This window comes from Cyprinodon tularosa, unplaced genomic scaffold (genome assembly GCF_016077235.1).
Source record: "Cyprinodon tularosa strain WSP-4 unplaced genomic scaffold, ASM1607723v1 ctg492, whole genome shotgun sequence".
Lineage (NCBI taxonomy): Eukaryota > Metazoa > Chordata > Actinopteri > Cyprinodontiformes > Cyprinodontidae > Cyprinodon > Cyprinodon tularosa.
In genome coordinates, this window is record NW_024039221.1 from 365410 (window position 1) to 391279 (window position 25870).

The window sequence follows — 25870 nt, forward strand, 5'->3', positions numbered from 1 at the left end:
TATGCAAATAATAATGCTACGTTCAGGTTAATTGTGGAGAAGACTTTGTTTATGTACATAATGCTATTGGTTATTTTTAACATTTGTAAACTGTCCGTACAAGGTTGGAAGGGCTTCTTTCTTAAAATTTAGAGCACTTTATGTCCTTGTTTTCCCTGAGAAATGTTCTGCTCTCGTTTCTCTTTGGTGCTACCCGCTCAATGCCAGCTGTAATGACATTTTCCCAGAGAATGTGCACTATTCCTTTCTCACTTTAAATGTTGATTATTAATAAGCCATTAAAAGTAATATACAGCTAAGTTTAGACAGCTTCTGGATGTGCCATGAGTCTCAGCTCGACAGCTGTTAGATGTGTCTAGTCATAGATTTGTTAACTTAATAAATCATTCCAGAGGTCAAACGTACCTGTTTTGTGTTCCTGACTGTGGTAAACAAGTTGGCAATAGTGTGGAAAGCCGTAACTTTAAATAATAATATGCTATCACTATTAATGTGTGGGTCAAGTGGATTGTCTCTGTCCAAATGATGACCTGTCTGCTGTTTACAAGCCTGCCTGCATTGAAAATATACACTTGCCCAGTGTGTGAAATACTGTTGCTGCAACTGGTCTGAATATAATAGTTTGGGCTGTCAAATCAATCTTTAATACAGCAAAATAAGTATGGAATTTTCTTCTTACGGAGACATCTGAGTGATGGACCAAGCTGATTGAGCATAAGGACACAGTAGTAGTAACCAAACAATGTGTTAAGTATAGAATAAGAGCGCCCAAAAGAAAACGTGAAGCCTATCTTAACTTCGAAGGTAGATTTAATGTGGCATTAAATGCTGACTCATAACGACAAATTGAAACACAGGGAAGGCGGAGGGGGAACATCTCAGCAACTTGCTTAAAAAATTTAAACCCCCCAAAAATTTAATACAGAGTTTTATAATGCACTTAAATGACTAATACGTTGATATAATGACTGATATGTGACCAAATAAGTTAATCAGAAAGCAAAGTAACTTATGCAAATACTAAAATAAGTCACTCCATGGTCCTCCTCATTCTGGAGCTCTGCATGGTATGACACAATCTTTGCTCTCTGAATCAGAGCGTGCCACCCAGAGTCCATTTTATCTTCATCTATGGTTTCAGTGTTCTGGCCAAGGAACATCTATACATATCTCTGACAAAACAACAATAACAAATAATAATAATAATAATAATAAATGCAGTTAATTCCTGGGCATGAACTACAACAAAGTTTGCTAAATGTTCAGGCTGCAGTTAGAACTGATGGATTCCATTACTGCCAAGCAAATAAAAAATTCACAAATCAAAAATATATGTATATTAGAACAAACTCCAAGTGAAAAGGTATTGGTTTGTCCTTTTACTGACTGCATGGCTTATGGTGGAGGTCTTGAACAGGGGGTCCTCGACCGCTAGGAGGTACTGCATGGGGCCACGAAAGTTTTGGTAGATTAGACGCTTTTTTTTTATATTCCACCCTTCAATTTTTTCCACTTATTGAAATGTCTTTAAATACACATTAACATGAATTCAACACAGTGTAGTAAACAGATAAATGGAGGCAGAAGATGTCTTTCAGTAATCAAAGCACACATTCAGCGACACACAGGAGCTCTTTCAAGCTGGGCACCGTTTCATTCACAACACCTGTCCCATCAACCAGGTATCAGAATCAGAAATACTTTAATAATCCCAGTACTCCATATGTAATAGTGACTATAGGACCAGTTTGATATAACACAATTTCATACAATATATATAATTAGGGGGTCCCCGCTCCATGTCGCCATCAGTCTGGGGGTCTTTGACCTGGAAAAGACCCCTGGCTTAAGGTGTGCCCATCGCAATTTGAATGCTTAAGAAATCCATTAAAAAAAGTCTTGTCATGCTCAAAGATTTACTTTACTGATTTATACTAAAGTATCAAGGGAAATTTGTGGCTTCTTTTATTATTTGAGGTATTTCACCAACATTCTCAAGAACACTTAAAAGTCACCAGAGCCTACTTGCATATGAAATGATAAAACAGTATTGAGTTCTTGCAGATGCTGCAGGCAGAAATGTGGCCAGTAAAGGGTTTTAAATTAAACTTGTTCTACTAAATGTCTTTACTCCCTTAGGAAGCAGTGTTCCATTGATTAATCCTCTAGTAAATGTGTAATCGATCAAAATCTCTGCAATGGGCGGACTACAGCAGCCAAACCAGATCAGATTTATGTTCAAATCTTGATATTGGCCTTTTCTATAAATCACTGCAGAGACCACTGCTCTTGTTTGAACCCAATGAAGCACATTAGTTCTGCTGTTGAAATGACAGATTGTCGCTGCCAGATAGACGCTCATGTTCAGACTACAGAAAACATGCAGGGAGGAGGAGAACAGGGTATTTCAATTAACCAAATGGGTTGTGGTGGATTGACGGGGATCAACAAGATATCCTGAGCCTCACTGTTACATTTATGTTCTTTTCAGATGTAGAAAATCAAGGTTGTTCAAAGGCTTACGGACACACAAAAAGGCAGAGAACCAAGATTTTAGATATTTTTTTACAACCTTGTGATACACTTAAAATTAGGGAAAACAGGACATGGAATAATAAAAATACCTGAGTTTTTTTTTTTTTTTTGTATTATTTCAAGAGAGAAAATGCTGGTTCTCTTTTTTTTAATAGGCTGTTATTTCTGTGTACTACAGTGTGTCATAAAATGTTTAACGCATAAGCACCAAAGAAAAGAAAGAAATTAAACGTAATCTTAAGTACTATCAGACCCATCTTAGAATGTGGCATTTTATTATCCTGCAGCCAGAAGAAAGTTAATTAGTTCTTTAAGGAGCTTTCTTCTGTTATTTGTTTTAAGATAAGCAGCCTGGGGCTGATACTTAATGTGAAGACTAAAGCTCTGGAAAAAAAATACTGGAAGAAATTGATAAGGTAAATGCTCCCTAATTTACACTTTATTTATATTCATTCTATGCAATTATATGTTTGTTGTAGCTTTGAGTGGTTTTTACCTTTTACCACTGACTCATACATTCGGCTAAACTTTGGGTTCAACTTGTTTTTGTTTTTTACCTGGATTTCTTTTAGTTGTCATACTTCAATAACGTTTAGCTATCTACACATCTGCTGAATGGGAATCTTTAGGCATAACTTTTAACAGAAACCTACTGAAAGCCTCAAATAAACATTTTTTTTTTGGTTCTTCAAAGCTATTTTCTTCCATTGATTGTTGGAAGATGATTATTGCTAAATACCGTACCGCATTTCAAATCACCCAAACTCTGCCCTAAATATGCAGTGACTTTCCTTTGATATGTTACTAATATTATCAAGGTTACATACACTGAGTATATGTCTTCATATGTGTCGCCTCTTTTAAAATTGACAAAAATATGTCAAGGCTGATACTTAGCTATTTTTATTTCCGTCCGTCCATTCATCTCCTCCAGCGTAGTTCTTGTCAGAGTCTCGGTGAGGCCAGTCTCCGGCAGTCTTTGGGAAAGAGGCAGGGTACACCCTGAACAGGTCACCAGTCTGTTGCAGGGCAAACAAACAAAGACACACAACCATGCATACACACACTCACACGTAAGGACATTTTTAGAGAAGCAATTTAACCCAACAGTCATGTTTTTGGATTGTGGGAGGAAGCTGGAGTACCCGGAGAGAACCCATGCATTCACAGGGAGAACATGAGAAAGACCCTGGCCCTGAAACGGAACCCAGAACCATCCTGCTGTAAAGCAACAGTGCTACCTTCTTCTCCACCATGGAGCCTTGCTATTTTTATTAAACATACAAAAAGAAATGCTACTAAAGTGCTTAAATAAAGCAAAATAAACTTGAGGTGTAGACTGGCAACACCTTCAAGGACCATTGTTAGGATGATCTATTTTAGCTTAAAGCTAATCTTTGAATGTAAATCCAAAAGAGACAAATTGGTCTGCAGTTTTTTTTTTATTTTTTGATTGATTTTAGGGAGTAATTTGGACATGCAACTGAATTTGCATTGCAAAAATCCAAGCTGTAAAAGTGTGTTGTACTGAAACGACCGTGAGCTTTCATAAGTATCACTTCAAGGTTGAAAATGTAAAGACCTGCTAGATATAAAAATTAAAAACCTTGATCATGTATCATTTTTAATGATGGTTAGGAGTAAATCCCGTATGTATTTCTAATGTCAGCTGTAAATTAAGGAGGTTTTCTTTTAAGTACAAGTTTTTCCTATATTAACTCGAGTGATTATGCACTATAGTGTGCAGTTTTTGTATTTATTCACTTGTGGCTTTTTCTTCCAGCTTAGACAAATTGAACACTTTTATAGCTGCACTATAATGTCTGTTCAGCAACTGGAGAGACCAGCTAGTTTCCTCTGGATGTCTTTATTGAATTGAGACATGATACACTGGTACCTGGAACAATCTAGAAATGCTACAGCTATGCTTTTGCTTTTCACCAGCTTCCATAACTTCTTCAATTTTGTCCAAAACTGTTGCGAGTTCAATAAATCATAAGTATTTTTGTCTTTCAATCGGTTGACATATGAACAGGACCGAACTGAGTGAAAAGAAAGGTATTTCTATATATTTAGCAATGGTAGACATAACATTACAGTATGATTAAAACTCTAAAAGGTTCATATATCACTTCAGGCTGCCCACACAATGTAATGCCTTAGCTGACAAGAAATCTTTCCAGGTGTCAATCTAATCCAGTCGTACACATCCAGGTGTAAATTACTTTTGAGAAATGGGACGAAGCTTTAGACAGAATGTCATGGGCAGAGACTAAATAAAACCAGCTTTTCTCCAAGGTGTGCTCTGAGCTCTACAAGCATGACTGACTGAGTGACTAGTCGTTCGTTAGTGAACACACTTTTTCTCGGGCTTGTCTCGTTGAATGAGAATTGATATCATGGCTGATTTAGCTCAGAGCGGCAAATTAATGATTTAAGGAACAGCACATACACATACAGGGAGCTACACAATGATTAAGGGAGCTATTTCTTATTGAAAACTGTTACTCATCGCATATTGAGCTATACTATCCTACCTATTGTACTTTCCTCCGTACTTTTAGAAAAAATATGCTTGAAATCTTACAGGTTTTTCTCAGTTTCTTTAATTTACACTTGGCTCCTTTTATCCACATTTATTTGATTTTATTTTGAACATACTTTATCCGAGTTAGCATAAAGAACCAGTAACATCCTTTAAAGGATTTGTACTCATAAGCAGTTTTTGACAAGTCACTGAAAACTGTAAAGCTTGTCTTTGCTAATAAAGTTAATACCAACATTGTTTACTAATTATTGGTAACTTAAGTTGTAAGGAGTTACTCATGCTTGGTAGAATGCCACTTTTCCATCATACCTCTCTCTTCAATGTTTTTATAGTATCATCTAAAAATAGAATTTGAGTTGCATAACATTAAGGGGCAAAATAGGACTGGAAAAACTGCAGCATTGCTACATTGTGATTAAACCCGGAGCAATTTTTCACATGTTTAATGTAAAGATGATGTAACAGTAGCACAAGCTGCAGCATCAGATATGTTCTTTATTACATTCAAAATAAATCTTCAATGTATTTATTTAATGATGAGCATTGATGCCTAAATTGATCCTGTGAAAATGGAATGATTGGTTTGGGGAACGGATCTGGATGTCTCAAGTTGATACAGATCTTCATTGTTAAAGTTAGGCCCTAATTATGCAATAATGTTAGCAAGTTAACTAATTACTATGTTGGATTGCTTTTGACTTATGAGCAATTTAATACTTCATGGACCAGATGGAATTAGCTCACAGGCCATATCACAGATTTGCAGTTCTTAAATGTGTCGTCTTAGCTGATTTTTTTCTTAAGCAGATTGAACATATGCTTTTTCCTCCTTTATTTCTTTATGACTCAATTTTGCTTTATCTTATTTACATTATTTTGTGGCTGATGAGCGTCTGTTTAACCATTGAAGGTGTTAAAGTCTATGCCGTGTTGAGTTGTATAATTTATGTACAAAAATTCACAGTGCTGTATTTTGCAAATGTCCTTAGTTTTCTCTTCTTTTTCTTTTGACTCATAGTTTTATTTGGAGAAGCAGATGGTGATTATAGGGCAAACAGCAGGAAAATATTGAATTGCTTACCCATAAAATGGGAAATCTAATGTCCTTTTGGGCCTAATGCCTCTTTTTAACTGATGCATTCTCCTAAATGTCTTCTTTTATGAGATTCTGGGTCATTCACAAAACAGCCATCATTAAGAAATTGCCTTGTTTTAAAGAATCTTTTCATTTTAAAAGTACAAGCTGTATCAGAAGTACAGCAACCATTGAGTGTTTGAGAAACCGGTTGGGTTACTTTACATGCTACTATTTTGTTGCCAAATTAAAATAAATAATTCATGTAAGATATTTTTTTAATTAATAATTATGTAGTAATATTACTTGGGGGTTATATTCCTGGATCATAGTTTTTGAGGTGTCAAACAATTAAACCCTGCATAGCATTTTATCTTGTATTTTATTGATTTCTAATAATTTTACAACACAATCGGGCTGTTTTGTGTTTATTGATGGTCTCATTAGAAGGAAGAAAATCCTCTTGTGGTAACTGGATGATCTTTCTCTAAAGGATTCAGTCTGAAGCTGTGATTACTTAAATTGTCTCCTGTACAAAGCCGATAAATACAGCTGGAGGAGAAAAAGGAAAGCAGACTGTATGTCAAAAGGCAGAGGGAAAGACGGTTATTACTACCAACAGTTTGTTCAAACGTTACGAAGCCATGAAGCTCCAGTACAAGATTTTCATCAATCATCCCATCACAGAAGTTCTTTTATCAAAGCTACACGGCTTGAAAGAAGATATCAGCTGTGTGCTGGGGGATTTCTCAAAGCAATATCATCTTAACTGAGTAACAGAGCGAATTTCTCCCATTTTAACGATATCCTTGGTCATTTTCGTGGTTTTTGGAGAGGAATTGCTCCATCACCCCCCATTACTGTGTTTTCTGATGCTTTTACCCCCCCCCCCCCCCCCCCCCCCCCCCCCCCTACCCGTTCAACTTGTACTGAATATATCATGTGGATGATGTCAATGATAGCTCAGACGGTCGGTAGTTTGAAATGAAAAGAGAGAAAATTTCAGATTGAAATGGAAAAGGAGGCATGTAGGAGGGTGAAAAGACAAGTCATTAGACCGGCTCCTCATTTTTCTTTTTGTTGCATTTCCTTAGAGGGTGATAAGGAGTAAAAAGTTTTTTTTGCCATGTCTGCGTTCACCTTTCTTTCTTTTCATTTGTCATTTCATACGACAGAACAAATCAAGAGATTGAGGAGATGACACAAAGAAGTTGATGGAAGAGGGGAGGAGAAGATAGCGTGTCACCTTCATGCTCTCCTTTGTCAATTTGGTTGATGATAGAAAAGGAAAGGAGGTGAAAAGAAGACTGAAAGAAACAGGGATTGTTCCAACCTTAATATTATGCAGATAGATTAACATAAATAACTAGAAGGGGACACAGAGGAAGAAAAGTGTAGCAGTATTTCTTAATATATTAATATTCCAGGTTAGAAAAGGATTAATGAATAAAATGGTAAAATGATTATAAAAAGTCTTAAACCAAGAGTACCTTGGCAATTCCACTCATTTCTTTCTGAGGTGTTAGTTATGTGATGTGATAATCTGACCTTGCCTCTGGGTTTAAAGGAGTGTTAATTACTTGCAGACAGAAAGCAGAACAAATTAAAGTAGCTTTTTAAAATACAACTTCAGTTCAGAGGGCTTCCACAGAAATGGAAATAATTGAGGTCTTAACATTCCATTTTAAAGCACTTCCCCTTAAATGAGCAAAATAAAAAAGGAAGCACAAGGCAACTGAAGTTATCTAAATAAACTCCAACACTTCTGCCGGAATGTGAGATAAATACCTGAAAGCTTTGACTCTGGAAAAAAAAATACAAATGTTTAAATGATTGATCTGGTTCTCTAATCTTCTCTGAAGCAGCCATTTAAAACCGTAAAGCCTTGTTTTTCTCATGATAGGTGGTTTTCTTTGTGTGGTAGCACTTGGATGTCATTACTGTTCTAATGTGTGTAAATTACTGCGCGATTTGCACTGAGGTCCTGTAATTTAATGTGGGGCAAAATGCTAATTTTTCTTATTTCTAGCTAGAGATGAAACACATCTTAAGGAGAAAAAACACAAAATAAGCCCTCCAGGTTTATTTTGAGAGCCTAACCATTGTTTCGTTTTCTTTCTACTTACAGCGGATGTTCGCGATGACCCACTGACACCACCCTCTTCCACCCTCCTTCATTTAAAGGTCTCCTGTAAAAATGGCCCTGACCGGCTGGCTGTGGCTATGGCGGATGCCGTTGTTGCTGACATTGCTTCATTCGTGCTTTCTGTCTGCGTCTGCCTCGACCACATCCTTCCCCAAAGACCTGGAACCGCTCCATGTTGTCAGCTCGGAACGTGAGTGAATCCCTTTGAGTCCACACTGGTCTTGTTAACAGTTTGGCATATTCTGCTAAATGTGTCTGTATCAGTTTATTATTTCATCTGATTGAAATTGTCACAGTTTCTAAAAACCATTAATTTAAAATAGAATAAAAAATGGGAATCACTGGTTACAGTAAGAAATTTAATTTACTGTGTAAAAGGCGTTTTGTTTGTTCACAATCTAATATTAAATCAGACTATACCTTTACTGTTTTAGGTCAGCTAGAGTTAACAACATTATTTTTCAACTCCCAGAAAAATTGGGAAGATAATTTTTTTTATTACCTCTCTTGAATTTAAAAGTTACTGAATCTCAGATTAGAATGCCCTTATATAATTTGGAAAATATCAGATGATGCACTTCCCTGGTGTGTAATAACTTAACCCTCACTCACACTGACTATAATCCATGTTTTCTCCATTATTAAGTCATTCATCAAAATATTGCTGTTGAGCAATTCATACTGGATACAGGTTGGTTCAGTTAACGGAGTCAGACACCCTCTGTTTCATTTTGAAATGTACCAGATTCACTTTACTTTTCCCATCATTCACTTCCTGCCAGTTCATCTTTTTTTTTTTACATTTTCACACATTTTTATCCATCATCTGTCAAAAGTAGACTCGATCCACATTTCTTTTGGACAAGGAAGAGGGGACTCTCCATTATGTCACAGCTCAACAGAAAAAGTCTGAATGCCTACCTTATGTGACATCATTAAATATATACAGAAATTAGCCACAGTATTAGAAAGAAATTCACCTAACTCCACACGTCCAGTTCATGGGTGGATTCAGGGAATTCAGTGTCGGAAATGGCAATAATTTAATTACTCAAATATATTAGAGTAGAAACTCCATAAAAAAATGTGCAGTCATCACATTTTTGTTTAAAATGAAAAGAATCTGTTTTATAAAGAAGGATAGTGAAAGTTTTATTTTTTTATTACACAGTCAGTTCCAAATAGTTTGTGTGAAGAGGTGTGTTTGAGCAAAACAGCTTAAAAGCCAAAGTTACACCACCTGTCTGAAGGAATTTATTTAAAATTTGAGCTATCTGTTGTTTACTGAAATAATACCTAAAACATTTGACATCGACTCAATTCAATTTCAGTTCAGTTTATTTATATACTGTAGCGCCAGTTCATAACACATGACAACTCAAGGAATTTTACAGAGACAATTCAACAAGATCATACAGTCAGATTGATTCAAAGTTTTCTATCTTAGGAAAACCAGCTGATTGCATCGACTCATTGACCTGAATGCAATCACTTAAACCAAGCATGCTTTAGCGACAGTGGAGAGGAAAAACTCCCTTTAAAATGAAAGAAAACTACAGCAGACCCAGGCACAGTGTGAGCGGCATTCTGCCGAGGCCAACTGGGGTTCAAGGAGAAAGAAGCAGAGATACAAAAGGCAACTGTGAACCAGCTCCACAGGCCCCGTCCAGGATCCACACAGCCAGGCATATGAGCTACAAGCCAGCTTCCATGTCAGAGGACGAAGAGAGCACATCCAGTTAGTCAAAGAAGCAGTGCTACACTGAAAAACAGGCCAAGCTACAGCACTATAACCAGAGGTCTTGATGGAAGCAGCACAGCTGATATTTTTCTCCAGGATGGTGTCATAGCCAAACACAAACAGACCAGATGAAGCTACTATGAGAAAAATCAGAGCATCACATTAGAGTTTCACGACAAATTGTGCAGAGTGGAAGGCGTGGATACAATAACGCAGAATGATTAAAAGAAAGGGGTTCCTATGTCCTCCAACAGTCTAAGCCTATAGCAGCATAACTATAGAAATAGCGCCGGATAACCTGAGCCACTCTTACTATACATAAGCTTTATCAAAAAGGTAAAAACTTTAAGCCTACCCTTAAAAGTACACGGGGTGTCTTCAGTCACGTACTTTCAAATGATTGATGTTGAATTTAACAAAAATAAAAGGATAGCCTCATCGATAATCCCTGCTGATTTTAAATGTTAGATTGTAAACCATTAAAATTTTAAGTGAATGTGAGAAAAAAAACAACACTTTTGTCTTTTCGGTCTAGTTTAATGTAAAGATCTAGTTTGATTTTGATCTGGTTTTAAACCGATGTATAATTTCTAGAACTGCCTTTTTTTTTTTTTTTGAAAAGAAATAAGCTCACTTTTCAGAATCATTTGACATTTCTCATTATCCGTGGTTTTTGCAGAGTCGTACCAGTATCCCGGTTTTCAGGGTCTACTACAGGACAACGACACATTGCGCTTGGGCCTGGACTTTCAGAGGATGTTGCGCATTAATCATATTCTTTATATCGCAGCAAGGTAAGTGGGTTTAAAAGAAGGTCCATAGAATACAAATATATTTAAGTGCTTGTATCCCTAAAGGTGTGCATTTTAAAGGTGTGGTTTAGATAGTTCACAACAATTACAGGCTTAATTATCAAATCATGTTTTTTATTTGGGTAATTTGATCGGATGCTTATTCTGCTGTTAGTCACATACTCTAATTCAGGGATTGATTAATTTAAAGATAGCAGTGCTTTGTGTTTATATTTTATTTGTATTAAATATTTCAATATGTCATGACTAAAATATAAAAATTATACAGGTGCTGGTCATAAAATTAGAATATCATGAAAAAGTAGATTGATTTCAGTAATTCCATTTAAAAAGTTAAACTTGTATATTATATTCATACATTACATACAAACTCATATATTTCAGATGTTTATTTTGTTTAATTTTGATGATTACAAATGACAACAAATGAAAATCTCAAATTCATCATATCAGAAAATTAGAATATTGTGAAAAGGTTCAAAATTGATGGCCCCTGGTGCCACACTCTAATCAGCTAATTAACTCAAACCACCTGCAAAAGCCTTTAAATGGTCTTTCAGTCTAGTTCTATAGGCTACACAATCATGGGGAAGACTGCTGACTTGACAGTTGTCCAAAAGACGACCATCGACACCTTGCACAAGGAGGGCAAGACACAAAAGGTCATCGCTAAAGAGGCTGGCTGTTCACAGAGCTCAGTGTCCAAGCACATTAATAGAGAGGCGAAGGGAAGGAAAAGATGTGGTCGAAAAAAGTGTACAAGCAAGAGAGATAACCGCACCCTGGAGAGGATTGTGAAACAAAACCCATTCAAAAATGTGGGGGAGATTCACAAAGAGTGGACTGCAGCTGGAGTGAGTGCTTCAAGAACCACCACACACAGACGTATGAAAGACATGGGTTTCTGCTGTCGCATTCCTTGTGTCAAGCCACTCTTGAACCACAGACAGCGTCAGAAGCGTCTAAAGAGAAACAGGACTGGACTGCTGGTGAGTGGTCCAAAGTCATGTTCTCTGATGAAAGTAAATTTTGCATTTCCTTTGGAAATCAAGGTCCCAGAGTCTGGAGGAAAAGAAGAGAGGCACTTCATCCACGTTGCTTGAAGTCCAGTGTAAAGTTTCCACAGTCAGTGATGGTTTGGGGTGCCATGTCATCTGCTGGTGTTGGTCCATTGTGTTTTCTGAGGTCCAGGGTCAACGCAGCCACATACCAGGAAGTTTTAGAGCACTTCATGCTTCCTGCAGCTGACCAACTTTTTGGAGATGCAGATTTCATTTTCCAACAGGACTTGGCACCTGCACACAGTGCCAAAGCTACCAGTACCTGGTTGAAGGACCATGGTATCCCTGTTCTTAATTGGCCAGCAAACTCTCCTGACCTTAACCCCATAGAAAATCTATGGGGTATATTGAAGAAGAAGATGCAATACACCAGACCCAACAATTCAGAAGAGCTAAAAGCCACTATTAGAGCAACCTGGGCTATCATAACACCTGAGCAGTGCCACAGACTGATCGACTCCATGCCACGCCGCATTGCTGCAGTAATACAGGCCAAAGGAGGCCCAACTAAATACTGAGTGCTGTACATGCTCATACTTTTCATGTTCATACTTTTCAGTTGGCCAACATTTCTATAAATCCTTTGTTTTTATTGGTCTTCAGTAATATTCTAATTTTCTGATATGATGAATTTGAGATTTTCATTTGTTGTCATTTGTAATCATCAAAATTAAACAAAATAAACATCTGAAATATATGAGTTTGTATGTAATGTATGAATATAATATACAAGTTTCACTTTTTAAATGGAATTACTGAAATCAATCTACTTTTTCATGATATTCTAATTTTATGACCAGCACCTGTATTTATCTATTAATTTTGATCTTGACTACTTATTTGCTTTAGTAAAATTGACCATTTTAATTGGAAATTTGGTCTGGGAAGTTTAGCCTGGTTTGACTAAACTTCCCCTAAATATAATTTCGGCATTTAAATATCGGATCAGATTTTATACACTTTGTGCAACTCCAGTTAATACTAAGTGAACACTTGACTTGTGATGAGTGCAGTCGGTGTTTAATATGTGTGATTGGAAGTACACTCAGTCTTTAACTGTTTTGCTTATCTGAAAGTATGAATGTTAAATTCAATTTGAAAATGTAACCACAAACCTCATCTAAACTCCACTCTAGATGCATACATGTAGTTAATGAAATTAAAGGTGAGATAGTTTTGTAAAGGTTTGGACAAATTTGTAACATAATTCTAATCTTTATACTCTGCACTGCAAAAAAGGAAAATCTATACAAGTGTAATAAACTTGAATTCAGCATTTTTGTCTCATTACACTTGTTTTTCAATGTATTTTCTTAGTAAGACTGAATATTGTTAAGATTATTTGACTTGTTTTAGGAAAATTCACCTTTTTCATCCTAACTAGATAATAAAACTAATTCTGAGCAGCTTTTTTCTTAAAATAGGACACATTGTGGACTGTGTCGCGTTAACATTTAGACTGTGAGTACATTTTTACTTGTTTCAAGACAACAAGACAATTCATATTAACCTGTTTTAAGAACTGACCCCATCTCATTAAGATATTGCAGCTAATCAACTGTGATTGCATTCAAATTGATAGGGCCATTGAGATTGCCATTCATAATTTAGCTTTGAGATTCTGAACCTCACTAATGGATCATTTACTGTTTGCAGAACAAAGTAAACTACAATACATCATAACTACTGTACATCATACATATGCTTATTATAATAGAAGCTCTACCTTAAAAGGGAACACCTTTTTTAAATTTGGCCCCTAATTTTACGTTATTACATCATGCTCTATAAGTTTTGTGTCATTTGGAGCCGTTCTGAAGATATTCTGTCAGGTTATATCCAAGTAAAGTCTTCCTATGGGCAACGACTTGAAGCACAAATTAAACTGTTTATAATTTATTCTTTATGGTACACCAGCAATCATAACGTAGGCGTATCACTGTCCCCCAGACATCCGCGGTTATATTTTTTATATTTTTATCTTTTAAAGACGAAGCGGCGCGTGTATGACGTCATCCGCGTGCGCCGGCTACAGTAGCGTTCTTTCATCCTGTCCGCTGAACTGCTGCTAGTTTTCCACACATGCCTGGAAGATGTCTAGTGCTGTTACCACAGATATTCTCGCTCTCCAAATGGAATTGAACGATTCAGATTAGCTAGAATGAATAGAAGGGGTAGAGCGTAGCGATACTGCTACATCACCATCACTTTATTGTTACCCTGTGCAGCCCTCAGCTTTTTGAGTTTTTTTTGGAGGGGGGGTGTATTTCGTTTAATTCTGTGACATTTCTGCTAAAATGCTAATAAAAGAAACGTGTTAAAGTTTTTGTCAAGTGTATTTTTAGATTCACTACACCAAAATAATGAAATTAATTCTAGGTAAGAAAAACAGACTAGTTTAATACATTGCTTAAAATAAGACAAAAAATCTTATCAAGTAAAAGAAAAAGTAGATTTTTATACTTGATTTAAGTTTTTTTGGATGCTTACTACTCGGATATTATGTTCTTCTTTTAAGAAATCTTACCAAGTCTCATTTGCTTGCTGCACTGGCAGATTATTTTGCTCAGAATAAGCAATTATTTACTTAAGACGGTATATTTTTTTCTTATTTTTTAGAAGGCATTTTTTGTTGTGTGGTTTTGACTGACATTTATAACCAGGCAGTTTGTCAAAAAGGTTTACACTTGGCAAAGCGAGGTAAACACAAAATCAACACCGATGCATGATTGAGCTAAACATACAGTTGCAATTATTATTAACAGCTGAACAAAGAGAATGACAAACAAAATTGAATTTGACACAAAGACAACCTTCCAGATATGGATGCATTTAGATGATGTGCCTGAACAGCACTTTCATCAGAATTCAATAAATCTTCTGAAATGTGGTTGTGTGCCTGACTCTGCTTTGAACTCCTCAGGGATCATGTCTTTGCTGTGAACCTAACGACAGCATCAGAGGAGTTTGTTCCACAGCTGGTGAGTAAATTCATACGATGAATAGTTTATTTTTGGATCTGATGCTTCCAGAGACCGCAAACATGCCTGCGCCAAGTATCAGAATTACTTTGGTGCATCAGAATTACCTCTGTCTCCCCTGGAAATGCTGCTTGTCTCTTTTGCTCTAAAGTAGTTAAGCAGCTGATTACAGAACCCTTTGTTTAAAAAAACACCTTAATTTGGTTTAAAAATAGAATTAAAATTAATCTTTTTTTTTCTTTTCCCTCTTCTTGAATCAGTTCATAATCCCTCTCTGTGATTGTACCAGATGGATGTTATCAAATAAGATTATCTTATTGAGGAGAAAAAATTTAGGTTTAGCAACAAACTAAAATAATTGGTGCCAATGTGTGCATTTTTGAAAATATACTTTTTATTGGTCATTTTCATACTATAAATGTTCTTTATCTGAATTTGGAGTTAAGGCTTTCTCACACACTGACAAAGATTTGGGAAAAAATATCTTATGAAAAAACAAATTAAATTTTTCAAGACAGCTTAAAGGAGAATTATTTAAAGCAACATATGTCTACCACTATTAGTACTTATTGGTATAACTACCAATAGGTTCTAATATTTTATTTTCAAATATCTTCAAGCTTCTACCTTTTTAAATGTTTTTCACACAGCATTTAGACAAAGATTACAGGTGGCTACTTCAAGAGCCGGACATCAATTGACATCGTTTGAGCAGTAATAAAGATGATTTGCTCAATTAATTAATATTTTTGTCCTTAAAATAAAATATGCACTTCAAAAAGGATAATTATATATTTTTTCTTATTTTAATCATGAACCATCTAATGGAAGCCAGTGGAAAATTGCCTTATTTACCTGCTCATATTAAGGGAAATTAAGCTTATTTTGAGAATAATTGGCTTAATTTTATTTCAGTTTTCCCCACGTAAGTTAATAAAATGATACGATTGACCAAAAAGAGGTATATGTAACAAGTCCTTAATAAATGAGGTAATATAGCAATTTGAAAGCAAATAAAAAAAGTTTTTTTTTTTTTTTTTTAAGTAGCGCTGATCAGGTACCATATAAAAATAAAACATATTTTCACTCCACGAATTCAGGGATTTCAGATAAATTCCTACAATAAAAAATTTTTCAACCAGAATGAGTGATGATTTAAAAATTTCAAAGAATAATTCCCAGAAGGCTCCCTGTAGGTCGGCCCTCCTGTTTAGACTAAATGAAAACACAGCAGAGGGGGATTTGACCTCCTCTTACTTCATGCTGGGACGGAGCTGCAAGTCCAGCGGCGGCAACCAGCCTGTTGCCTTTTTGTCAAAACAGCAGTAGTGCATCAAAGAGCAAATCTTAAAACAAAAATATCAATCTCACAAAAAATGGTTTTGATCCAACACTGATTCAATAATATCTACATTTTGGACTGATCACCTACAGCTAGTGAATAGATAGTAATTTGCTAAATTAAATTTGTTGCCTTGATTTGTATCGTGAATTTAACCAAGGCTGCATCCCATTTTTAGCTCGTTTTTTAAAAATATTTTCATTCAGTTTACATGAAGCAGCTTTTAATCTTAAAATAAACTTATAGGTTCAAGAAAATAAAGTTTGACAGGAATGCATACTCAGCAGACTTGTCTTTGCTTCACAACATATTTAGTAAGCTTCATACTGTGCACCTTCATTCTGATTTCAGTCTTACATAAGAATATCTTCCTCAGAGCAAAACGATCAATATTGGGACCGACAGCTGACAATGCAGCAAAGAACCTTTTTCCTTATTGCACAATAGATCTACTAAATATCAGGGCGGCAAAACAGAACTATAGCGCCTTGTAATATCTGAGGCAGCACAAAGGACACACTTCCTTTGATCTCCAAACCTTCTCCTCATCAAAGGGAAAAGGTTAGGGGGTGCCTTCTGACAGTAATAGACCTAGCAGTGTATTGTGGGACGGTGGGCTTACAACGGGTCTTTGATGTGAGATGTTACACTCGTTATCAACGATTCAATCCCAACGGTGCATCTGAGGACAGCATGGCATCCTGCTCTGTATCTCTGCATGAATTTACTTTTGAATTCAGAGAAGCATTTTCTTTTCTTTGGCTGGGAATTCATCATCCTTTGTTATAAATCTAAACCAAATGTGTTTGTTCTGCTTCTCGCTGGGTGTAATAATAATAAAAAAAAGTTTAAAAACCCACAGAATTCCTATTGATTAAAAAAAAGGCAGCAACACCTTAGAAATTTCTTGCTTTCTGATTCTATTAAATAATTTTTTTATAACCAGTGTTCGTCAAGTGACATCCAGAATGTAATATATTTCATATTACAAGTTACCTTTATCAGAAAGTAATATGTTTCTTTACAATATTGACATATGTGTAAAGTAATAAGTTACTAATGACTTTTTAGTTACTTTCACCAAAATAATCATTTAAGACGAGCCATAACAAAATGAAGGTGCTGAATAAATTGTCATGAATATCTGAATGACAAATATATAATGATAAAGAAAAAGTATTTCCTGATCCAATATCATTATTGGATATCGGAGAGATTACTGGGCTGATAGAGACACTCCACTTCTATTTACAATTTAGGTAACCAATGGGTTAATAATAAATGTTTTAGTTGTTTTCTTACCTCATCTTTTATTACCTGTTTGACTAATGTCATTGACCAAGGCTTTCCTAATACTTTAATCTACAAAATGAGTAATAAAAGTAATTATGATTTGGCCTGATATTTTATGGGGTTAATATTAGTATCAGTCAATATTCAAAGCTGTATTATGGGTATCATATCGAAAATGAAAAGGTGGTTTCATGAAACCCCTATAATATATAATATTAAAACAAAAACTTTAGACAACATGATAAAAGCTCCCATTCTATGCCACCTTTAGCAGCTGTGAGTAAAGTTTGGTCACAAACGTGCGTCAGTGGCGTCGCATAAAGGAGTTTGCCTTGCAACCAGAGTGTTGTCAGTAGTGTCGTTGTGTCCTTGTTTAAGACACTTCAAGCGCCTTTCCTACTGATGGTGGTTGGAGGGACCAGTGTACGGTAGCCATGCTTCTGTCAGTGAGTCCCAGGACAGCTGTGGCTACAATGTATCCTGCCACCATCAGTGTGTGATTGTGTGCGTGAATGGGTGAATGACTGAATGCAGTGTAAAATGCTTTGGTCAAGTCCTCTGACACGAAAAAGCCCTATATAAATACAGGCCAGGCCACTTACCATTTATTTACAAAAAGTTTGACAAAAAGGATTAAATCTCTATGAAAAAAAGATGAGAGTAGCTTATGATATTTTAAAATTAACAATAAATGCGAGGACACTTGGGAAATGTTGAACTGACTTTTATACCCATCTTGCCGTCTTCTTTTGTTGTGAAGCTATCTTTTCCTGATATAATAAACAAGTCTTCTTGAAGGAGAAAAAAATCTTCTCTTTACCAGCAGCTTGGATTGTAAAGCATTTCCTGCCTCAGGAACTTTTATAATATTACCAGCATTTGGTTTGTAAGGCTTTATTTTACTCTGTTACTGTCTGAATGTTATGCATATTTACGCTAATCCGTGACATGTTACTCCCACCACTGGTTACCATGACTTGAAACTCTATGTTACTAAATAAGTTGAAAATTTTTCTCTATCCTAGTCACTCTACACTGTAGGAAAAAGGTCTGCAGAGCTGCAAACTTTGAAAACAATTACATCATCATTTATCTGAGCTGTGGCCTTAACAGCAGTGTCCCTTATTAACCTGAAGTGTTGTTACAAACAGCTCTCCAGTCACACATGAATCATCTTCCTTCTATCCTTTTTTTATTAAGTGTGGTTGACTTACTTCAGTAAAAGTATACAAAGGTTATTAAGTTTACACTCGCCTTGTGTTTCAGAAGCTGACATGGAAATCCAAAGATGTCAGCAAGTGTACAGTCAGGGGAAAGAACAGCGTGAGTTCAGACTTCATGCTTGTCTTTTGTGTACCTCTTCTAGATGTCATTGTTAATTTAGCAAATGACAGTTTAATGTCATTGTCATAATATATTTATTTTTTGTGTGTGTGTTTTAGGATGAGTGCTACAACTACGTCAAAGTTCTGGTGCCTCGAAATGATGAGACTTTGTTTGCTTGTGGTACCAACGCCTTTAACCCGACCTGCAGGAACTACAAGGTAAAGTCACAGACATACATTATTACCCTTATGAGTGAGTTTATCACCTTTTTTTCTCTCTGGTTAGACAAGCATTTGAAGAACCTCAAATGTGTTTTTGCACACATTTTTACTCATTCTGTGACTGCTCTTTCCCAGCTCAATAAATATTGATAGTTTCTTGGCTGAAATGGTGGGAAATAACTCCTGGGTTTTGGAGGGTTTTAAAAGATATTGAGTTGTTAGAAAAGGCTAACAGAAGTCTTAATAACTATTTAATTTTATTTATTTTCTGATGTTTATTTGGTTCTGGGGTTAAAGAGATTAATTTATAAATCTCAAATAGTTGACGCTGAGCAGTGGGATACTAAGCAGGGATTTACAGCTGCATTGGCCTTAAAAAGCTAATGTTTAGTCAGAGTTGCATCTAAGTTTCACAAAAACATTCTGTTCACTTTAAGATATCCTACATTTTAGCGTTTTGGACTTCTATTTAAAGTGAAAGAAATACATCTTCTAAAGCTGCAGGATAAACAAACAGCCCCTAAGAGGTTTAAACTGCAGTGATTATTGTAGAGAGGAGGCGGGGTTTGACCTGCCACCCATTTATGGCTTAGACTCGCCCAACAGACGTATAATCCCCAATTTTAGGGGTAAAGGCGGTTGTAAAACACTAATACTGTTATGTGGATCTTGGCATTTATTGCAGATGCATTAATAAAAAAAAAAAAAAAAAAACGGGAAATCAGACTGCACACTGCAGCCTAAAAGCATATTGCTGCTCTCAAATCAGGACTCTGTGAACATTAACATTGTCAAAGTTTCACAGTTATTTTGCTGTAAATTCAGGTTCAGTTTTGGGCATAATTTAGAAATTATTATGTTTAAGAAACCGGCTGCATAACATTAAATGAACTTTCCATTGTACACGAATCAACTGTGTGAAATCAACTGTTTTTTTTGCTTATGTTGTTAAAAAATACTTCACAGGTTAAACTTTGTATATAAAAATATTATTTTTCTTCTTCTTTCTATATTTTTCTTCTGACAGTAATAGACAAAGCTACAAAAATATGGCTGTGATTTTAGGATGTAGTCCATTGTGAAAATCTGTTCTTTTTGTATATAGGGATAAGATTTTTTTGCTAGATGTTCTGAATGAACGCTTGTGCTGTGCAGGACTGCTTCTAAAAAAAAAAATTATAAAGATCCAGATAGGCTTTGTGAAACTTGCACAGACATGAAAAGATTTTTCTGTTTGTTAAGGTTTGCAAAGTTTAATGCAAATATGATATTAAAGCCATTTAAGTAAAACCAATCAGTGTCCTTTCGAATAAAACGTTTGAGCGTTTCCAGTCGGTGCAGTAAACCAATGAAAAATGCTCATCACTGCTATTGTACGTTACTGACTGTATCCAGACTGGTTGGAGCTTACAGTTGAACAGTTTCTTGTTGCAGTGACAGATGTTTGTCAGCCAAACTTTCTAAAGCTCAGTTTTGAAAACTCTACCCAACATGGAATAAAGTAATAAAAAAAAATACTATAATTTTCTCTCAACCTTACATATTAGTAGCTTTATAATAAAAACGTGCCTTATATGATACACCTTATGCTTAGGATGTTATCATTCTGAGACGGTAGCTAAAGTGCCTGGCTAGTAAAAGTTGGATTACCTCTTAACTGCACTGAAATGACTTGATAAACATTCTATAACATGCTTCAGTATTGTTCTGAAAAATGAATGTATGGCAAAGCATAGAGGATAGCTTATTCCACTGCTTAATAAACTCCAAACCTTATTTTCACCATATGAAAATTTACTGAATGGTATCTTAGCTATAATTTGAGTTATTGTTCTTTTCAAATACATTGCTTAGAAAAAAACATAAGTTTGATATAAAAGCATATAATATGCAACCTCTAAAGAGTTTTGCAGGCCCTGCAGGTAAAATATGTTTTTTTTTTGTTATTTAAAATTTAAAACAACATTCAATGACTGTTGGGTTAACACTGACTCACAACTTTTATACTAACACCACAAATTTAGAGTTAATTGTTCTTAATAAGTCTTAAGTTCAGGTTTTCATTCTAGCATGTGACTTTTTTTAATCATATCCATTACCCCACTCAGAGGCTAAATTTACAAACCCTGTTTGCCTCTTGTGTTTTAGATAATAAGCAGGAAATCTGTCTCAGAGACATGATAACTTTGATTCTGGCTGTGTTTTCCACCAGTCATAATTGGCTGTCTCGTCAACACCAAACAAACTGTCATAAATCCCATCATCTGAGGTGCCTCTCAGGAGAAACTGTTTCTTATTTTTACCCCTCCACTGTAGTGTTGGAGGTTTGATTGACAGCTTATGACCCTGTTTAGCTGAAACTTCTTGTTCTTTGAAATCTTGGGCTGCAGAGGGAGAAAAAAAAGAACGCTCACCTGAAGACATGAGGCTTTTATTTCAGTCTTAACATTGTTTGATATAAAGAAGAGATTTGGAACCTACAGAAACAGAAATGCAGTTTTTCACTAGATGATTTAAAAGTATAATACATAGCTTGTATATTTAGAAAATAAATTATTATAGGTTTCCAGAACAATTATTTTATTTTATTGGAAACCTTACATAGAAAGTGAAAACAGTAACAGTCTAAACAAATAATCAATTACAATATTTTTAAATCTATTCCATACAAGTACAAATTTTGTTAGGTATTCTTCTTATTTATGGCCATTAACTCATTTTTGAGTTATTTATGCTGCAAGAAAGTCATTATAAATAGGTCATGCAATACTACCTAAAATACTTTGTAGGGATTTAAGTTAAATATCCAGATAGATGAAGTATGGGATCATATGAGGAAAGATTCCCAAACAGTAATTTGTGGTACGGTATGGAAAGAATTTGACTGAAACTAAATTTAAGTTTTTTAAACCCCTCTTGTTAACGATCATTTGATCAGATGTTGTAGGAGAAAATGTTGGAATTTGTGGAATATATATATATATATATATATATATATATATATATATATATATATATATATATATATATATATATATATATATATATATATATATATATATATATATATATAAATAGGAATTGTGAAGGTGTGCACAAAGGGAACAAAGCTTTGCTCTGATTTAATAGGGGAAGTACAGGAACCCAAGGCCTCATTCGGAATTAAAAACAGAAAAGTAGGTTGGTAGGAAAGACAGAGTTCAGCATTTGCAGCTTGAAACACATTCAGCTCCCCGAGGGAGAAAATAGCAGACAGGTGTATTTATGAGGCTTCTCAGGAGGCTAAACTCTCTGTTAGACATTCAAGCATCATCCTCAGAAAGAAGAGCACAGCTGCCACAAGGATGCTAAGACGATATCTGAGCGTTAACCGGTCAACTTTAATATTACCAGCATGATAATTAAGTGAAATATATGAAACAGTTGTTGTCAGTAGCACTATCTTGAATACATTAACCTGTCCTCTGTTAGCAAACAGATGTTTACGTTCCTGATGGAGTTTCTGTTGGAAGCGTTTGCCAAATAAATAAATGGCATTCATTACAAAAGAATCTGTCTTGTTATGCATTATAAACATTGACCTTTTATTTTTCGCTTATCTGTGCTGTTAACATCAGTGCATTAGAAAGGGATCAAGCACAAGGTGAATAGTTTGCACACTAATGTTAATGCAAAGTGATTTGCTAAAAAAATGACTGTCACCAACTGAGTAGTGTCTGGTTGGGTGGAGTTTGGTTGAGGACACAAATGCAGCGATGAGTTTTGCTGATTTAAAAAATGCACAAATGGTAACAGAAGCATGAATCCAAAAACAATAAAAAGGAAACCAAAAAAACAAAGAGCCACTAGGGAGAAACCCATGAGGAGTAGGTAATGAATAGAAACCAGCACTGATTAACTGAAGAGGAGGAATATATATGGGTAACAGAACCAAGAGTTGAGAAATAAGTTAATTGGGAGCAGGTGTGGGCAAAAGCAGCTAGAGGAGCCAAGGGGAAAGGAAATCAAAACAAAGAGCAACCAGGGAAAAATTTGCTTAACTGTAACTAGAAAACAACCAAACCAAGAAAATACAAAACAACGTAAACAAAAATGTAAATAAAAACTCAAAACGAAACTTAAACAGAATCAAAAAGTCCACAAAGTGGACAGATTAGTATTGTTTTTTTTATCCTGTTTGATGACATCCTGTTAACATTTCTACTAATTATTCACAAAAGCTGATATTTTTATGCATTTAAAATGTTGTTTACTCTGTTTTCAAGCCATAAAAAGAATTTGCCTTGTCTTATTTCAGATGACCTCCTTGGAACAGGTTGGAGAAGAAGTGGTCGGTCAGGCTCGCTGTCCGTTTGAATCCATCCAGTCTAATGTTGGACTGTTTGCTGGTAAGTTCTCAGTGAGACAGCAGGTCTCCGCATGAACATTAAAAAGAGCAACATTTTCTTTTATATTGAATTATTTTACACTGATATTTTCCGTAATGCATGTTTTGAAAGTACATTTAGAAATGTAGCAGTGAAATACTCTGTATTTTAATGGGCTAATATGTGGTAGACCAGCACAAAATAGAGATACCGTTTTCTAAAGTAGAATATGTATTTTAAAATTAAGATAAATGTGTAGATTTGTAACAGAGAGCTTTAATACCCCTAAAAAATATTTATTTTCTTTATTTCATTGTCAAATATTAGTCAGAAATCTGGCCTATTAAAAATGATGGAAATAATTGAAAATTAATTACAAAATCAGAAAATTTGCAGATGTGCGAAAATGTTTTTTTGGTTACTAAACATTCTTAATGTTAAATGTGGGAGAAAAAGGTTAAAGCGGTCAGTACTGTTGGGAGATCTATTGAGATAAGCTGATAAAAGAGCTGAGGCAGAAATTCGCCTTCAAGCTGAACAAGCCTGATGCAGCCAGGGCTGCAGTAGAATGGTTTAGATTAAAGCATCTTGTCTTGTTTATTTCTATGCTCAATTCTAGTTTCAAACCTAAATCTGACTCAGATTCTTATAGAAATTGATATTTTGAGATGTTTCTCAGTGCTACCGAGCTGGAGAAATGCTTTAAAGAATGGGCAAAAAATGTTTTGGTCTGAAGAAATACAGACATGCACTTCAGAGAAGGGCTTTTGAATACAAATGCACAACACTGCTTTTTTTTTTTTTTTTTTTTTTACAAATATACAACTTACTGGTCTATCGCATAACATCCTATTAAAATGCATCAGAGCTTTCTGTTTTACTTTAGAAAAATAAAGAAAAAGGGGGTCAAGGTAAATTAATATCTTTCAAGACTGATTTGTTTGTTCAGGGATGCTTTTATCTTTTTCAGAGCACATCAATTATATGTAATATTTGGAGTTTAAAGTTTTTTTTGTGATAAAATAATTGCCTAAAAGTTTTGTTTTGTCTTTGTTTTTTACAGGGGGAGACTTCTATTCAGCCACCATGACAGACTTTCTTGCGAGCGACGCCGTCATCTACAGAAGCCTTGGCGAGGGCCGACCAGTCCTCAGGACGGTCAAATATGACTCCAAATGGCTCCGAGGTATTTATACGACTTTAAACACTTGATGGCTAGAGTTGTCTTCTCTATCTGTTATTTGTTATTTCTGATTTTTAACAGCTTAATCACATCTAGATCTCAACACAGCTTTAGTCACAACTGGAACCCTCACTGAATTAATGCTACGTTTAAAACTCAAACCCCTAATTCGAATACGTTTGCATCAGTTTAAAAACCTTTAAACATAATATGCTGCCTTTAAAAGAATAAATTGCAATGGTTACCCATTGTGTGAAATATTCTTTCTAGTCAATGACTCCCTGAGGTTCTTTCACACAGACTTCTACGGATGCTTTGTACGTTTCCCTCACGGTGCGCTCGCAGATCTTCACAGCAGGCACCTATGATGTAAACCTGCTGAAACTAAAGCTGAGGTTCTGTGATTTAATGTAGAAAATGTTATTTTATAACTACCTCAAAGAAAGAAAATGAGGGAAAATGGCTTAACAGTCAAAGCAGATAAAAGATTTTATTCCTGTATTTAATCTTTTTTTTTTTGCTTTTGTTTGTTTATTTCGATAGGCATTAATAAATAAAATGCAATAATATTATTATTATTGCATGTGTTTGTCAGAGATTTAGAGTGTTTATTTTTAAATGCTTTTTAAATCACAATTTTATACAAAAACATTGGTTTTCTGATATAAGTGAAAACATATTTCCCTTAAAAATCTTATTGTTTTAAAAAATATCTATACTTATAGCCATATTGATATTATCCCCTTATTACGCCACTTATTTCTGTAAGAGATTGAAACAAAAATCAGTAAATCTTAAATGATCTTTGGATGAAAATCTACTTTTCACCCTTTAAGCACAGCTTTGCTCTGAGGATTGTTTGGATACACAATCGGTTCTTAGTTGGATTGTGAAAGCTAAGTTTTAGTTGCAGGTCAACCATGGCAATTGCTCTCCTTAAATTATTAGATCTTTTTCTGTTCAGTTTTTTGAAAAGCTTGCTACAAAGGGTCCATATCTGAAAAGTTGTAGAATTGAGGAAGTCTTTTCCATTAGGAGTGATTTCAATAACAAACAGGAGGTTAAATGTTAGAGGGAAAAAAGCACCTTAAAAAGAAATAATATAGATGATTGTTATTCATTCTTTTCTCTGCAGAGCCTCATTTCCAGCACGCCATTGACTATGGTAACTATGTCTACTTTTTCCTGAGTGAGATCGCAGTGGAATACACAGCCCTGGGCAAGGTATGTATGTGTGGG

At 35.2% G+C, this 25870-nt stretch overlaps 1 protein-coding gene across 2 annotated transcripts in view; it reads left to right on the forward strand.

Annotated features, from left to right (window-relative positions):
- Positions 1-25870, forward strand: part of LOC119794809 (semaphorin-6D-like) — a 210979-nt gene that overhangs the window by 114682 nt on the left and 70427 nt on the right. For both annotated transcript variants that reach the window (XM_038302512.1, XM_038302513.1), the window contains exons 4-11: positions 8287-8494; positions 10725-10839; positions 14842-14899; positions 18801-18857; positions 18977-19078; positions 23379-23469; positions 24512-24634; positions 25767-25855. In XM_038302512.1, coding sequence (XP_038158440.1) covers positions 8356-8494; positions 10725-10839; positions 14842-14899; positions 18801-18857; positions 18977-19078; positions 23379-23469; positions 24512-24634; positions 25767-25855 — 774 coding nt within the window. In that variant the 5' untranslated portion in view covers positions 8287-8355. The remainder of the gene's footprint in view (positions 1-8286; positions 8495-10724; positions 10840-14841; positions 14900-18800; positions 18858-18976; positions 19079-23378; positions 23470-24511; positions 24635-25766; positions 25856-25870) is intronic.